The 18,695-nt window shown below is 37.4% G+C and overlaps 1 protein-coding gene across 1 annotated transcript; it reads left to right on the top strand.

Annotated features, from left to right (window-relative positions):
- Positions 17,821 to 18,450, top strand: LOC104709387. The gene has a single exon (XM_010426012.1). It carries the CDS (start codon positions 17,821 to 17,823, stop codon positions 18,448 to 18,450), a length of 630 nt encoding a protein of 209 aa, XP_010424314.1.

The raw sequence follows: 18,695 nt of genomic DNA, 5'->3' as shown, positions 1-18,695 counted from the left end.
AAATTATGTCTTATAATGACATTCAAGTCATGATGTAGAATATACATCGTTGAAAAAATTTCACATATATAACCTAATACAACATATTAAAATTTTATTTTAAAATATAAAATATACAAAATTTTGTATAAAATAAAATTGTGTCCAGTGTTATAGCAAGTGTACTTATCTAAAATCATTAACAATATAAAACTTACAAAATATGTGTCTTTTTTCAATTCATCATATTTAGCATATGATTTTATTGCATAATATTTTATCCAAAAAAACTTTAAAAAACAATCATATAAATTATATTTTATATAAAAATTACAATATAAATAAAATAAATTTCAACCCGTGCTCTAGCACGGGTCTTAATCTAGTATTTTAATATAATGGTACTTTCTGTAATATCTCACATGACATTAGAGTTATTTTGCTAAGAACATTGTTTAAATAATTATATAGAGATTAACAATTTTTAAAAATATTTAAACTTGTATTTATGAAAATTTCAGAAAAAAAGGCTTAGGCAGCCATTGCAGTCCGGGGCTGAGTGGAAAGAAAAAGAAAAATAAGAAACTAGAAATAAATCTCAAGACAATTAGTGTTTTACAGAGAAGAAGACATGAGAGAAAGAGGAAGCTTAAATAGAGGCTGAGCCATGGATGAAACTTGACTACTTAAGGTACCATACCTCTTTATTTGTATGTTTGGATTTGAAACAATCCATCACGTGTTCTTTTATTAAATATGACATTTTACCAGTGATCCAATATTCACTAACAACCTAACAACTTAATAACATTCAACAACAACGGATAACATAAGCAATAACAGTAGTCCAACAAATAACTCCAATAATGAATAACCAAATACCAACGTCTAACAATTCACAATCCAACAATGTCAAGAAGCAAATAGCCAGCATCCTAACAATGTTCTATGACCAACTTTAGCAACTTATCAGAAGTCCAATATTCGTCTTTCGGGTTGCCACCCTGCAACGCGTCCCCGGGTCGTCATCCAAAGTTGATATACCCACCATACTCACAAGCCATAAAGTCTCAGAATATGGCGGTACTATGATAACCAAAGTCCCCCAAGAGTCGTTCAGGACCAACTGTCCTTAGAGCAAACAATTCTGAACACGTCTGAGTCCTATCCCTAAACAGGTTTCCTTCCCGTGGTTCATGTAAAACAACACAATGTCCTACCAACCACATATCCCCTCACTGGAATACATCATGACCACACAAGGATCATCAAAATGCCAAAAGGGCCGCCACAAAGGCCAACAAATGTCCTAAACCGGACAGCCTTAAAGGCCAAACAAATGTCCTAGAATGATTTTTCATCAAGTAACCATGGATTTAACTTCTCTATGCATACCACCAATTCTTTATGCATGCCAAACCATTTTAGTTCTCCTCAAGATTCCATACCATCTAACCAGACTATGCATGCAAGTCTATTTTAAATTGGGCTAGTCTACATGCATCCTATCAAGAATAACATGCAAAACAAGCAAAACAAACAAGGATTGATAAAAGAGCTTAAGTTCATGCACCATCCACAAGCAACCACAACTCACAGTGATTTAAGCAGAAGATTGAATGATTCAGCTTCACTACACCACGGATCTGACAACACTCGTCCTTCTTCCTTAGACGTTAGCTCCAACAAACCTTCCTCTTTTTCCTCCTTAAGCGATCAAGTGTTTTTAGAGAGATTTTTTGTGTTTTCTTCAGGCTAAGAACTCGAAAATAAGGCAGAGGGGTTGTATTTATAGGCCCCTCAGCCCGTTATCATGCAAGACCAAGTGGCAAATCGATCTGGACAAGTATTGTGTAATTTGCATGTGCCTACATGTGGCTCTGCATGAGCTGCAAGTGGCGCATGTGGCTCAAACGCGGCAACAAGTGGCTATTAATCTCGACAAGTGATACTTCTGTTCCATCAAATGGCAAATTTCTCCCAATAAGTGTCTTATTTCATCTCTTCCTTTAAATAGCCATGACATTTTGAACTGTGGCCAGAACCTTCAATTCTTCTTTGAATTTACGTCCTTTCCGCGTCCATTGCTCCTCATGCAATGCTTCTCTTTGATTAGACACTAAGTCTTCATCATTTAGCTTATCTCATACTCTTACTTCTTCTTTGTGTTTTAGTATACTTCCTCGGCCACTTAGTGCGATCTTAGGAAAGTTGCTTTGATCATGGTGCTATAGTGTGGTTCTTGTTATCAGACTAGTTCCCTTCTTTGTTAGTTCCTTACGCCAAAACGCATTTGGTACATACTACAGATTTCCCTTCGATAGCCCCTCAGTACAATGTTCCGTGGTGAACGGTCCTCTTGTCCGCAGTGAACGGTCCTCTTGTCCACAATGAATGGTCTTCTTGTCCACTTGTCCACAATGAATGGTCTTCTCGTCCACAGTGAACGGTCGGCTGGTACATTGCCATTCCATTTCTACTGTTCAATCTACGACTTCTCTTATTTTTACCTCGATTGTTTCTCTTCTTAGTAGTTTTTAAGACTTTCCATCAATGAATTTCCCTTGACCATCGAAGATCCTCCCCGTTGGTCCGATGGTACACATCTGGTCATTGGCCATTGACCGTCTCTCAATCTATTGACATTTCCTGATAAGTCTCTTGGTCGTTCCCCTTTAATTTCCCTTCTCCATCAAAGTTTTTATTTTGAGTTCTTCTAGGCTTCTTCTTCAAACTTTTTATTTTGGCCTTTATCCCCTTGTACGGGTCACGACACCGACCCAGTAATAATACTGCGTAAGGTCACAGGACATCTTGATCGCTCATGGATGAATAGAGAATATTAGTCCTTGGCAAACGGTGAAACCCATATAAACTGACCCGAGAGAACCGAATGTTTCGGTTATTGACACCAAACAATTAGAAAGGGACAAACCGATTGGCCAAATTATTTAGAGAATTCGGATGTCGGTTTGGGTCGGTTCGGTAATTGGACCCGATTGGTTTACCTAGCCCGAGATTATGCAGCCATTTATAAGGGTACTAAGTTATTAACTTAACCCTAACCGTGTTCTTATTTCTTCTTTAGATTTGCCTCCTACGAAACAAAAGAAGATTTTGCTCCTCTTGCTCCTCTTGCAAAATCGAAGAAGCTTACGAATTCTTGAAAGTAAGATCTTCTTATTTGTTCTTTCTCTTTAATCAATACTTCGTTTTTCTTTGCTCTACCATTAATTCCTCTGGATAATCTTTGATTTCGAATTGCAAACCCTAACCTTAAAATTCCCCAAATTGAGGTTTAGACTTTGAAAGCAGAGGTTGTCTCTACCACTCATTTCTCTGGAGTCTGTATAATCTTTGATTTCGAATCAATTTGGGGAATTTTAGGGTTAGGGTTTAGACTTCAAAAGCAGAGGTTGTCTATTGTTGTTATGGGGTTATTGTGTTTGTTTATCGATTGTAACATATTACTTATTAGGGTTAAGGTTCAGTTTTTAAACTTCCATATGAGTTTCGTAGATGTGAGTTTTGTCTTTTGTGTATGGTCCTTGCGTTGTGTATGCATACCGATGTGAGTTTTTTCTTTGTTTATGGTCCTTTTGTTCCATTGTGTTGTGTATGTATATCGGTTGTAACATATTAGGGTTAGAGCTTGGTTTTTAATCTTTCAAATAAGTTTGTATATGTGAGTTTTGTCTTTTGCTTATGTTCCTTGTGTTGTGTATGTATATCGATGTGAGTTTTGTCTTTGTCTATGGTCCTTATGCTCTATTGTGTTGTGTATGTATATTGGTTGTAACATATTAGGGTTAGAGCTTGGTTTTTAAACTTTCAAATAACTTCGTATATGTGAGTTTTGTCTTTTGTTTATGGTTCTTGGGCTCTATTGTGTTGTGTATATATATTGATGTGAGTTTTGTCTTTTGTTTATGGTCCTTGTGTTCTATTGTGTTGTGTATATATTTTGGTTGTAACATATTAGGGTTAGAACTTGGTTTTTAAACTTTCAAATAAGTTTGTATATTTGAGTTTTATATATGTGTGTACTTTTGTTAATCTGAATTTTTTGTATGTTTTGTTGATGAATGAAGAGCACAATGAGATGGAGTCGCCGCTTCAACCTGAATATACTGAAGAGGTTCTAACAGGGAACACTTGTAAACCACCAAGACCACGAAAGAAGAAGTATGCTAAAAGAGCGGTGATATGGCAACATTTTCTGGAAAATGATGATGTTTCTGGTAAGAGTTTTTGTAAGTATTGTGCTGCGGAGATTGGTTGTGATTCAAAAACAGCTGGAAGTAGTCCGGTGATAGGCCACTTAGCTAGATGTAAACAGTACAAGGATTTTGATGAGAAGGAAAAACAGAAGGTGCTAAGTGGTGGTAGTAATGGGAATCTGAAGGTTATCAAGTTTGACACGTTGATTTTTAGGAGAGCAGTTAATGAAATGGTTGTTGTCAATGAATTGCCATTTTCATTTGTCGAATCAGAGGGTTGGAAACGTTTTTGTTTCAATGTCTTACCTCTCTACAAGACAATATCGAGAAGGACTTGTACGAGAGACATTGTTCCACTCTATCTGGAAGAGAAAGCAGCTTTGAAGAATCTGTTTACTGTTGAGAAACAAAGGGTGTCTTTGACTACAGACATATGGACTTCTCCTATAACCTCCTGCAACTATATGGTGATCACATCGCACTGGATTAATGCTCAATGGGAAATGCAGAAAAGAATCCTCAGTTTTAAGGTTGTGACGGATCAGAAAGGAGATACCATTGCAGGACAGTTGATGGATTGCATTGAAGAATGGGGGATTGAAAAGGTTTTCAGATTTACTGTTGATAACGCAAAGAACAATGACAAGGCGCTGTAGATATTCACTGATGCATTAAGGCTGAAAGGAGGGGGAGCACTAGTAAGAGATGGTGAATTTATACACATGTGTTGTTTTGCACACATACTAAATCTGATTGTTGGGGATGGTTTGAAGCAGGAAAATCCAAGTATAGTTTCCATAAGGAATACAGTCAAGTATGCTAGGTCATCCTTCAATAGGCTTAGATCTTTTGCAATGAGGTGTCAAAACAGGAAAGGTATGTAGAGGCAGCTTGCCATTAGATGTTTTCATACGCTTGAATTCAACTGATATGATGCTGACTGCTGCTATGAAGCTGAGGGTTGCATTTGAGAAAATGGCGAGTGAAGATAAGAAGAGAGGTCAAAAGCAAAAAGGATTGGACCACCACCTTCAGTTGATTGGGAGGAAGTTGTAAGGTTGGTAAATTTTCTGAAAGTATTCTATAAGGCTACTTTGACATTCTCAGCTTTAAAGTCGGTAACTTCTACATTGTGTTACAATAAAATTGTTGACATTGAGAGGAATCTAAACTCTAAGGCTTCTAGTCCTGTTGAGGAGATCCGAAAGCAAGCTTATGTAATGAAGCACAAGTTCAAGAAGTCCTGGGACGGATTGCATAACATGAATCTTCTAGTGATTATGGCAAGTGCCTTTGATCCTCGCAACAAAAATGGAGTTTGCTTCCCTCTGCTTTGAACAACTCTATGGTAAGGACACAATAGAGAGTAAGCAACTTCAGTCTTCAGTTTCAAGTGCAATGAAGAGGTTGTATGAAGATTATAGTCTTAGGCTGAGTCAACCAGTAGAGGATGCAGCTCCTACAGATTTTTAGCCTACGGTCATGTGTGACATTTCAGATGATGATGATTGTGAGGTTATGGAGTCACTTTACAGTCAGTTGGTTGGTTGTAAGAGAAGTGAAGATGGCAGCAATGAGTTACAGATTTATTTGACAGAAAAAACTGAGGTAAGAGTTGAAAACAGTTTGGGGTTACCTTATGATGTTTTCAGTTGGTGGAGGTGCAATAGTTCTAAGTTCTCAATCTTGTTAGAACTTGCTAGAGATGTTCTAGCAATTCAAGTCTCATCAGTGGCTTCTGAGTCGGCTTTTAGTACAAGTGGTCGAGTGTTGGACTCTTTTAGGAGTTACTTAACTCCTTACATGGTTGAGATTTTGATATGTGCACAAAAATGGCTAAAGAGTTCACATAAATCGGAAGCACAAGTATCAAACTTGGTGCAAATGTTGGAAGAGGTTGAGTTTCTGGAATCTCTTGGTAAGTATCACTAAGTTTCTTTACTATGTTTTTAATTTTTCAAATTTCTTTTGTAATTTCTCTTCTTTTCTTGTGTAGATTCTCGGAATTCAGTTGGAGCGCTTCCATGATTCTGCAAAGTATGGTATGTAGGTGTTTAGTTTTGTGTATGCTTACTTGTGTCTTGCATTGTTAAGGTCTAAGTCTATTTTCTAGTTTCTGATTATGTATTTGATTTACATTTTTAAGTTTATGTGTGATTTTGTTTCTTTATAGATTTGTTAAATATTTTTGTTAGCGGTGCACAGATAGATAGGAAGCTGCTCTTTTGCCTACTTTTGGATGCGGATTGGCAGCCTTAACAAAGGACTGGATATAACTGACTTGGAAGCCGTTTTTTTTTCATGACCCGAATTTCCTGAAAACCGATTAACCCGACCCGTTTAACCCGTACAAACCGTTTTCCCAGGACTAGAGAACATGCTTGCATGAGCCTCCCTCAGGATCTCCTGTCTCAACTCCTCATCCTTGGGCACACAGATCCTATTGTGCACAAGTATGGTTCCATTGGAAGAGACTTGGTACTCCAAATCAACATCTCTAAAGGTATTCACCAACCACACATCTTTCTCCTGAGCTAAACGCATCCTACTCAGAAGATCTGCTCGATCAGACGGCTCCAAACCCAGAGGCTCCTGAGAGACAACACACAACCTCAATGCACTGATCTCTCCTAACAGAGATTACATGTTCTGCTCCTGAAAAGAAGCAGCCCGCTTCCGATTTAGAGCATCTGCAACCAAGTTAGCCTTACTCGGGTTGTAACGCCCCAAAACTGTCCTATGGCCGGGAACCCCCAGAACGACACTGGGACACTACTAGGAAACAGTCACCATCAATCCGGCCGAGGTTCTAAAACGGAACTATACCCCTAGCCAGTCAATCGGTGATATTCCCACCACTTTAGACATCACTTAGGCTTGCCAACCATCATGATGCTCAAGTGTTGAGCCGACTCGGACTAAGTCAGTATCAGACATTACTCGTATTCAAGAATATATAAAACTGATTTCTTTCATTAAGTAAAAATATTCAACAAAGTTGACAAAAGGACTTTTAGAGTTTGTAGCCAGGCCTAGAGGCAAAAATATTATACATTTTTGTACATATGAAACATACGTTACTTTTCTTTACACAAAGGCACAAAACTACTTCAGGCTCCTATCGTCCAACACACCCTCTAACTCCCCTCTACTGGTTACCAGGAGGGCAAAATACTATGATAAGTAAGCTAATATTACTTAGTAGGTCTAAGGGGTCCCTGCAGAGGATTAGATTCCCATCCCAACCCAAAGACGTCAAGAATCAATCACCACACCACAACCGATCAGAGAAAGCATGCAGAAGGTAATAAGCCAAGCCAATAGCCATAAGCAAACAATCAATGCAAATGCAAAACTTGAATAAAAGATAGTTTTCAAACAAGTTTCACTAGGGCCCGGATATGCTGCCTTTCCTCCCACTACATTTTTCATACCCGCGTTACAACTACAAAGGCATTCAACCGGTACAACACACCATCTACACAGTCGTGTAGACAGCCTCAGCCAAGGTAGTGAACCAAGTCCACCGAGCTCTTCACGTCAACATGCAACACAAGAACAAGGTCAAGGCCGCATGTTGAGAGGGAACCACAAGGAAGGTAATTCATATCCCAACTCTTAGTACGCTTATGCCTAGTCGGACCTCTTGTCGCGAACGCCACGCACTAAGACCATCCAATAATTGATACTTAAGTTTATGGTCTTAAAGAACACATAAACAACAAGTATCAATACTTAACCATACATGCAATAGATCAAATGAATGGATCAGAGATCACGTTCATGATCTACCATAGAATTCACCCAAACATTTCACCAAACAAATTTAGATGCAAAACTTCAAGAAAATCTATCAAAAAAATCAAAAAGATGTAATCAAATGCACATGCAAACCGAATCTTAAACGAGTCTCCCAACTTCGAACTAGATCTGATCAATGCTCCATGAACTCACAGATTGTTGAAGATCTTAAGCTTCTTCGACTGAAACCTTGCTAGCTTCGACTAAAATTCGCGGATGCAGCAAATGATCGGCCAAGCTTCTCACACTTAAGCAAAAATCTCACAACTTCTCTCTACTCTCTCCAACAGCCTTTGGGTGAGCTCTCTTTCTTTCTCTTCTCTATTTGGAGAAGATGAATGAGTATTTATAGAGAGTGTGGGCGTTTTCCTTGTGGCCATACGCAGGGGTGAGGTGTTGCACGACATTCTCTTAGCCAACACTTGGCATTTTCATGGTGACACATCTCTTAGTGAGGTGTCACTCTCCTGCTCTCTCATTCACAAGTGGTGCCAAAATACTAAGATTCCGCTTCACTTCCTTTCTTCTTGCAATTAAATATTTCTTAGTGGAATGTTCCACTTAGTACTGATTTTCCCCAATAAAATAATATCATAGTGAATTTCTTCCCATTAACTCCAGTTTCTTGATTTAAATATTCTTTTTAGTGGGTTCCTTCCACGCAACACAGCTCGGTCATGATCCAGTTTTACGGTCCATGGTATGCTAACTTGTCCGTCCTGCGTACGACTGGTACGAACGACCGTCTGTTTGGCCAACTGATCGATCGGTTGATCGATAAACTTTTCCTACGACATCCCTCAACACTTCTTCTTTGCCTCAACTTGTCTTCCCCTCTAAGTCGTCCCAGGGTAATTTTCTTAGGAATATATACAGCTATGGCTGAGTGAATATATACTTTAGGCTCTTATGATATGCAAATACATGTGCCTTCGCGCCATAAAGTTAAAATCTCCAAATCTTCAGGGCGAAAACTACAACAGCCATCTCCAACTCATGAGTAGGATAATTGTCCTAATGCTTACGCAACTACCGCGAAACATAGGCAATCAAATTCCCATGTTGCATCAACACACACCCCAAACCAACTCTGGATTCATCTGTATAAACCACATAGGGTTCCCCCTGCTCTGGCAGTGCCAACACTGGCCTAGTAGCCAACATCTCCATTAGGATTGCGAAACCCTCTTCGCACTCCTGTGACAAAAGAAAGAGGAGCATTTTTTTCCCTTTCAACTTAGCAATCGGTCGTGCGCTGCTCGCAAACCCCTGCAGAAACCTTTTTTAGTAACCTGCCAACCCAAGAAAACCTCGGATCTCTGTGGTATTCTGCGGTCTAGGCCAATCCCTGATTGCTTGAATCTTCTCCATATCTATAGAAACTCCCCCTGCAGACACAATGTGACCAAAAAATCCCATCTTCCGCTGCCAGAAACTACACTTGCTCAACTTGGCAAATAACTTATGCTCTCGCAGCTTCTCTAGAAATGCTCTTAAATGCAATGCATGCTCATCAGGACTCTTAGAATAAACTAGGATATCATTGATAAAAATGATGATAGAAACATCCAGAAACTATTGGAACACATTGTTCATCAATCTCATAAACGCTGTTGACGTGTTTGTCAACCCAAAAGGCATCACCATGAACTCGTAATGCCCATACCTCGTTTTGAATGCAGTCTTCCTCACATCTGCCTCATCTATTGGAATCTGATGGTAACCCGATGATAGATCAATCTTAGAGAACCAAGTGGCACCCCTCAGGTGATCCAACAACTCATTGATCCTGGGAAGAGGGTATTTGTTCTTCACAATGACCCGCATTAGACCTCGATAATCAATGCACAAGCAGAAACTCCCGTCCTTCTTCTTAACAAACAACATTGGCGCTCCCCACGGTGACACGCTCCGACGGATAAATCCCTTTCCCAAAAGATCTTCCAACTGCTTCTTCAGCTATGCCATATCTGCTGAAGCCATCCTGTAAGGCGCCTTGGATAATGGCGTCGTCCCCGGATGCATCTCAATCGTGAAGGGATCAGACCGAAATGGTGGTAACCCCTACAACGACTGGAAAACATCCTCAAACTCCTCAACAACCTGAATACTACTAATCGTAGACCGCCTCACTAAACCGCTCTAACCCATACATTAACCCATCCTAAACTGTAAGGGCTCTGATACCAAACTGAAGCAACCCAACCTGTTTTTTTTAATAATATATAATTAAGTATCCCATACTACTTAATTAAACCAACAACACAAACATCAGTAACCAACCAAAATACCAACATTCAATAACATGCACAACGGAAATATAACACATAGCCTACTCCAATAAATAATCCACACAATAACATTTCTAACCATTGTAACCAACAAACTAGCATATTCATATCCAAGGTTCCAATATAAACAATATAACCAACAACACACAAACGAGACCCTAGATCATCCTCCTCCTCATCGCCATGATTCCCTGTCACATACCTACAAACCACAAACAACAATTGAGATGCGTAAGTATTATGACAAATACTTTGTGAGGCAATCCTCCCATCTATTGGGTTATACACAAAAGCACCTGAGAAACCAATGTTTAACAAACAACAAAAAAACACAACAAACAAGGAAAACAAGCATCAGAAGCCTGCTGAAAAGGTTGGCGTCGACCGACACCCCTCTAGTCTCGACCGACACCGGCTCTGCAAACACGTTCTGCTCGAAGCCTAAAGTCAAAGAACCGTTTTCCATCTGCTCCAAATCATCCGAAACTCATCCAAAAGCCCTGGAAACTCATGGGAACCACAACCGAAACCAAAACCTCACAAGAATACACCACAAAAAACCATAAATCAAGCAAAAGAAATGATTCTCAGGCTTAGATCAGTCATGGTCATGCACTCACCTTACCAAAAAGAGAAGATTGAGATGAAGAACAGCAAGAACCACACCACAACAACTTAATCATGCCCAGGAAGCTACTGATCTGCTTCTCCTCTCCTTGACAACACCAAAACAATCCCTTATGCTCCTCTTAACTCTCTTTAACCTTCTCCTTTTGAATCTAGATCAAGAACCCAAAGCAATTCTCTCTATTTCCTCTTTCTCTAGAAGCGACAAAAGACAAAAACCCCAAAACAAGTGGCTGCTCGAGCCTTTTTAAACGAGCCATAGAATTTTCAACCCAGACCAAGCCAAACCGATCGATTTTGAAACAAACCAAACAACCAGAAATTTAGTGGTCGACCGACACCCTCTTTGGTGTCAACCGACACCCTCCTTCGTGTCGATCGACACCCATCCAAAATTGGGTTCGGGATGTTACAGAATACCCGAATGATTATTTACTTACCATACCCAAACTAACCGAAACAAAAGTCAAACGGTTAACCGAAAGCCCATGCTTACTTTCAATGATTACTAGGTACTTACTCCATGCAATGCATGGCTGAATGCATAATAATTTTATTATATTTCTGAATTTTGTATTTTGTTAAAATAAAATATTCTTTTTTTTTATTAACAATAACATCAAAGAAGGATATTTGCTTTTTCTACTAAAATATGAATCTCAAACTTTTTTATAGCAATGATATGTAGTTAAACCCTACACTTGTGTTAATATTTTTTGGCATGATTATTTATTATACAAAATTTAAAATATATAACTTTTTGTGTAGAACAAAAATTAACAAATACTACAAAAAAATATAATTACAAATTGATAAGCACTATTAATATAAATAATAATATAGAAGTTTAAACATTTTCCTAATATGAGTGAATATATGTTTATCATGTTTTATAGAGGTTAAAAATTGATTTAAAGAGTTTTTCTTAATGACATTGTAAACATAAGACTGTGGTATAGTAAAATTGAACCAAATAAAATTATCAAAAAAATTAAGTAACTATGCTTATTGTGTATAAAATACTCCTCATTCAAAGTTTAAAACAATATATATATATAGATGTATATATGTGTGTGACTATAAGTTTAGCTAACCAAAATAATTAAAAAATATGTTCTTTGAAAAGATAAATAACATAGTGGGAGGAATGAATATGTAGAATTGTTGCCTTATTGGGGTTCCCCCCCCCCCCCTCCCTTTTTTTTGGTGGGATTCATTCACCCCTTTCTAAAATAAGGAAATAATTTTTTTAGACTTTACAGAAAAAATAGACTTTATAAATGGATAATTATATTAATCTTTAAATATTATTATATTGATCTTTATGAATTACTAATAATTATACATTAATATGTGAGATAACTGGAGTACATAATAGAGAATTAGAGATGAATCTTTTCAACTTCATGACTTTATTGTGTGGTGAATATTGTAGAAGAGTATGAAAAGTAATGACTTATAAGATGCTAATCTAAAATAGACAATGGAGATAAACCTTTTCAAACAGAAAAAAAAATCTAAGATATACATATCATACAAACTCTAAAACTAAAATTTAGAATTAAGATTTTGCAATGATATTTGAATTGATTTTTTAACCCATACAACAACAATAACAAAAAAAAACACAAAAAAAAGAAAGATTTGAGATATAGTGGAAGAGGATGAGAGAATGAGAGACTAAGAGAATTAGAGAATGAGTATTTATAGGAAGAGAAGTGGTGACAATTTACATTTAGAAAAATGGGAGTTACAATTCTAGTTTATGATTTGTTTTAATACAATTGAGTGGAGAAATATAGTTAATGCATAATTTATATGATTTTAGTTTTATATTGAAATATAAGTTAAATGTCAAGATTAAATGTTTTTTAATTTGTGGTTTAATGTAAATATTTTTGTTAAAGTTGAATTTCCAAGTGGACTAATAAGGAGAGAGTGAAACCTTACTTTTTTTTTTCAACCAAACATTAAATAAATTAAAAGAGAACCCCAAGATTGGTTGCCCATTCGGAAGGTAAGAATTTACAAAAGAAGTTTCAGAAATTAAAGATCTTGAAAAACGGGCAAGACAATCTGCCCTTACATTGGACTCTCGTGGGATCCTAGATAGGGTGAAAGAAGGGAAAGATGAAATGAGCAAAGATAAATCGTCCAATTGCTTCGAGAAAGAGGGCCAATCATCAGGGGTCTGCACTATTGCTACTAACTATGCATAATCCGTCTCATATGCTTGACAATCGACCCCAGCCGCCAGCAGTGATTCCATGGCCCAGATCAGAGCTTGTAACTCCGCGTGTAAGGGTGTAGGACCGCGTCTAAGACTTCGTGCTGCCAGGAGAAGCCTCAAATCTTCACCATTACAATACCACCAACCCAGACCCTGAAGTGGGTCTGAGCCTTTTCAAGAACCATCAACCTGGCAGCGAGGATAAGAATTTTTGTCCTCCAAAATCGGCGGGGGATGCAGATAACTCCCCGAAAAGGATTTAGCCTCCTCCCACAGTAATTTATGGTGAAACCTTACTTTTATGTAAATGATATGGTCAAACGTTTAAACCTGGCATGAAATCTAATAATGTATGTCATGTACTTTTCTACAAACTCATTTGTTTCATACAATGAATGAGATGTCAAAGATTTTAATTTATGCATGTGCATTATTATATTTTTAAGTTTTAGTAATTTATTTTCAAATAGTTTCCTCACAAAATACAACTAGTGCGGGTTTATTTCTATCTATATATATACATTTATTGCAATACTTTCTATGTTTTTTAGATTTTCATATTTGAAAGATTAAAAATTATATATTAACAAACAAAACTAAGCTTTTTTTGTGAGGAAACAAACAATACTAAATTTTCTTTAAAGCTAAATCTTATTCTAAAGTGATTTTTATAGACGAAAACTATTAGCATATTTTTTTAGGAAGTAAAATAATTATACCATTTGCACATTTGATTGGTAGATAAAAACTTTTAAACATCCTACAATTCTTGTCTAAAACTTAGGTATTTAGATATATTTATATTTAAGCTTCTCAACTAAATACCATGTGACTCTTAAATTTTATCAAAAATATTTTTATGCAACTTGGTTAACTCTTTAATGGTTATGATTTAGATAGACAGCTTCCCTTCCTGTTAGCTATTCAATTTCTTGAATATAACTTTAGAATTTAATTTAATATCTTTTTCTTTTCTATCTTTATTTTCCTCAACCAACATTATATCATTGATTTAACTATCTTTCATTTGATAGTGAACAAAACTCTGATCTTTTTCATGTAGAAAATTTTATTTCTCTAAGGTCTCATTTTCATGAATTTCTCTACAATGTTAACCAAATTCCTAGTAACTTTTACAACCCTACAGATTGTTGAGAAAATTTTAGCGCCTAAACCATATGTTCATATCTTCATGGTTTATCATAAGAGGATGAAACAAATCTTTGGTTTTACTCTCGATACATTTTTATTTTTTGGTGATGTGATGTTCATATATTTTACCTTGTTTTCCCTTAGTTTATTCACAACTTTTGCATCTTTTGCTATCCATTTAGGCCATTATTGTGTAGCTTTAGGACTAATCATGCATTAGAGTATAGTTGCATTGCATTTGCATCTTTTCATGCATAAACAGGTGATTTTGGAGCTTAAGGAGCATGGAAGCAATGCTGAGGAGAAGTGAAGCAATCCTGAGGAGAAAACAAGAGAGTTAAGGCTGTAGAATCAAGGTCCGGAGTCCAACTCGACCGCACCACTCGACCACCACTCGACCGTGTGCTGAGGAGGACTCGACCGAGTGGAGAATGCACGAGAGAAGCCAGCTCGACCAGCCACTCGACCGAGCACTGGTCGAGTTGACCGAGCCGTTGACCACTTTGACTTTTTGTATTTTTAGGGCTTCCACCTCACCTCCTATATAAGGCCCTTGTACTTGCAGCCACAAAGGAGTCCAGCTTTTTAGAGAGTCTAAAACCTAGTTTTTACCTTTTTTAGATTTTATTCCTTTTGCACTTTTTTTTTTTTTTAGATTTTGTACTTGTTTGAGAGAGAAAGACTAGATTCTTATATTTTGTTTGTTTCATAACTTTCAAAGTATTAAGATTTCGAGTTTTATTCCTTCATCAATATTGTAGATCTCTGTTTCATCTTTCTAATGATGCAAGTTTCATTATTTTCTGGGTTTTTGACATATTTCACCATGTGTTCTTGTGAGTAGTTTGTTTAGGACCTTGAGGATGGGTTAGGCTGGGTTGATCTTGTGGTTTGTTTGATTTGGTCAAGCTTGATTGTTGTAGATCTCTTCTAGGCTAGATGATCTTAATGCTGATCCTATATCTGAGAGGGTAGGGTTTGATTTCAAGCATCTTAGCATCACACCAATGTCTAAGGAGCATAGATAAGGCTAGATCTAGAGCTTACCATTAGGCTTGCTAAGAGATTAGGAGTCTTGTTTGGTTTGAGATGTATTGCTTAATGCCTGCTTGTGTAGATTCTTTTCTTTGTGAGAACAAGTCTAGAATTGCATAGGTTTGATTGTTTCTTGCCATGAGAGTGGATTAAACATGTATTAGAATAGTATGTCTAGAGATCAGCTCAATGTTTGCTTGAGATTTGTTGACCAAGTTAGATAACCACAATGATTAGCTCAGCCCATGAATCCCTCCTCAAGGCCTTCTTTGTTTATTGAAATCTTAGTCTAAATATCATTGCTTGCTTGTTGTTTGATTAGTTTTAGCATTGCTCTGTTTTTCTTGTGTTGCTCTGTTTTCACGTTTAAGTCTAGCTCGACCACGTACTCGACCTACACTCGGTCGAGTGCTGCTCGAGTTCATCCCCAGAACTTGTGTTTTTGATTTGTGATTGTCTTGTTTCATTCCTGTTTCATTTCCTTTGCATTCACATAGTTTCTTGTTCATTACTTGTCTTGCATTAGTTCATTAGCATAGTTTCTATCTTTGTTCTAGTTTCATTATAGCTTTAATTTGTTTGTTCTGTTTGCATTTAGTATCCTGTTCTAGTTGTTTTTACTTTCTGCATTTCATATCTCATTTTAGGATTGTTAGTGACAAACAATCTTTACAATTGGCTTGACTTAGACTCATATGTACATCTTAATTGTTCACAATCACTCAGATAGGATTGACACCTCTTATACTGCAACTGCATAAGGGGAATTGAAACACCCTGACTTCTATTCATTCCATACATCATTCATTCATACACCACAAAGAAAGTCAGTTTCATGATGCATCAACATTTTTAAAGAATACATCAACATGTTCTAACTTCTAAGCCTCTCTAGAAGTTGTTGCCTTTTGATATATTACTTACTCATAATATAGATTCTTTCTTTATTATCTATGATGAACTTGTTGCCTTTTGATATATACGCTTTTCCACATTCTATTGGCTAACATAAAAAATATATTAGACTGTAAATTGACTTTCAAGACATATTATAACTACTTTCTCTTTAGTTACTATATTTCAATACATGAATTTGGAATAAAAATATTTGATTCAATTTATGAAGTATCAAATTTGTTTTCTTTTTTGATCATAGTATAAACTAATATTTCACTTTCAATTTTTTTTCCTATTTAAAATTTTATAAATTCAATTACATAAATTTTGTTTTATTCTACCATGAATATAAAATTTACTTCCAGTCTTAAACTCATCAACACATTTAAAACTTTAAACTATGATCAGTTTAAAAGAAAATTTGAATTATATTATTACCACTAATAAAAAAATTATAATATTTTTTTTCTTATTTTAACATTTCATTGATGTTGTTACTGAGGGTTGGGAGGCTACGACGGGGCGTACCCTCTTCCACCCTGGTGGATAAAATTACCAAATGTCGCCGTGCTATTTCTCGATGGAGGAAAGAGCAATTACCTTATGGGCGGGAGTCAATTGAGGATATAAATTCCAAATTAGCGGTGGCTCAGGAAAATGATGCTACTTCAGTTGATGAACTTGCGGAGCTTACTTGAGACGTATAAAGATGAGGAGGTGTATTGGTACCAAAAAAACAGGAGTCGGTGGATGCGGCTTGGTGACCATAATACTAGCTATTTCCATGCTCAGACATAACAACGACGTGTTCGGAACCGTATTGTTGGTCTCCATGACCAGCATGGTAATTGGATGACGGAGGAGAGTGATATCCAACATATTGCGGTCTCTTATTTTCAGGATTTATTTACATCTTTGGACCCTTCCGATTTTGAAGAAATGTTAGACGAGGTTCAGCCAATTATTTCTTTGGGGACAAATGAATTTTTAACTTGAGAGGTTACAAAACAGGAGATTAAACTGGCACTGTTCCTGATGCATCCGGATAAGGCTCCGGGACCGGATGGGATGACTGCCCTTTTTTACCAGAAAGCTTGGGCTACGGTTAAAGCAGATCTGGTGCTTTTGGTCAATTCCTTCTTGCGATATGGGGATTTCGATAAAAGGCTCAATGTGACAAATATTTGTCTTATCCCAAAGGTGGATACGCCAACGAGGATGATAGAGTTACGGCCTATTAGCCTATGCAATGTTGGTTATAAAATTATATCTAAGGTTCTGAGCCAGCGACTTCGCACTATTTTACCATCTCTTGTCTCCGAAACACAATCGGCATTTGTAGAGGGTCACTTAAATTTGGATAACATTTTGATTGCTTAGGAAATGTTTCACTGTCTACGAACCAACCCCTCTTGTAAGGGGAAGTTCATGGCTATAAAAACGGATATGAGTAAGGCCTATGACCGGGTAGAGTGGTCCTTTGTCGAACACTTGCTCAGGCAGTTCGGGTTTTGTGAGACATGGATATCCTGGATTATGTGCTGTGTAAAGTAGGTTCAATACAAGGTCTTGCTTAATGGGCAGGCATATGGATCGATTATTCCTTGTCGAGGGCCCTTTGTCGCCTTACCTCTTTATTTTTTGTACGGAAGTGCTTATCACACATTTTCGGACAGCAGAACGGCTGACACTTCTTACTGAGATCAAGGTTTCGACTGCTAGTCCCGCCATTTCCCATCTCTTATTTGTGGATGACAGTCTCTTTTTCTGTCGGGCCACGAAGGAGCAATGTGAGGTGGTATTAGGGATCCTTCATAGGTATGAATGGGTTCCTGGCCAACAAATCTATTTTCAGAAGTCCTCGGTCCAGTTTGGCCACACGGTGCATAATAGGCTCAGGGAAGAGTTAAAAGGGGTTCTGGGGATCATAACTGTGGGTGGTATGGCATCTTACTTAGTTATCCCGGAAAGTCTGGGAGAGGCTAAGACGAAAATCATTTCTTTCGTTCAGGACAGATTGCAAGCATGGGCAAGTGGGTGGCCGGCTAGGCTTTTATCAAAAGGTGGTAAGGAGGTTATGATCAAGTTCGTTGCTACGTCTGTTCCTACTTTTGTGATGTCGTGTTTCCGACTACATAACATGGTTACTAGGAAGTTGGCTAGTGCAATTTCTAATTTTTGGTGGAGCTCATCTGGACAAACACGAGGGCTACACTAGGTGGCGTGGGATAAATTATGTAATGGTAAAGATGCAGGAGGTTTAGGTTTCCGATGCTTGGATGATTATAACACCGCTCTGCTGGCAAAGCAGCTTTGGCGTTTAATCACAGTACCAGAGTCACTTTTTGCACGGTTGTTTAAAGGCCGACACTATCGGCATTTTGATCCTTTAGATCCAATTAAATCTTACTTGCCATTTTATGGGTGGCGGAGTATAGTTTCTGCTCGCTCTATGGTTAATAA

This window comes from Camelina sativa, chromosome 8, assembly GCF_000633955.1.
Source record: "Camelina sativa cultivar DH55 chromosome 8, Cs, whole genome shotgun sequence".
Lineage (NCBI taxonomy): Eukaryota > Viridiplantae > Streptophyta > Magnoliopsida > Brassicales > Brassicaceae > Camelina > Camelina sativa.
The sequence above is the reverse complement of the archived record's forward strand: the minus strand, read 5'-3'. Positions and strand labels throughout refer to the sequence as shown.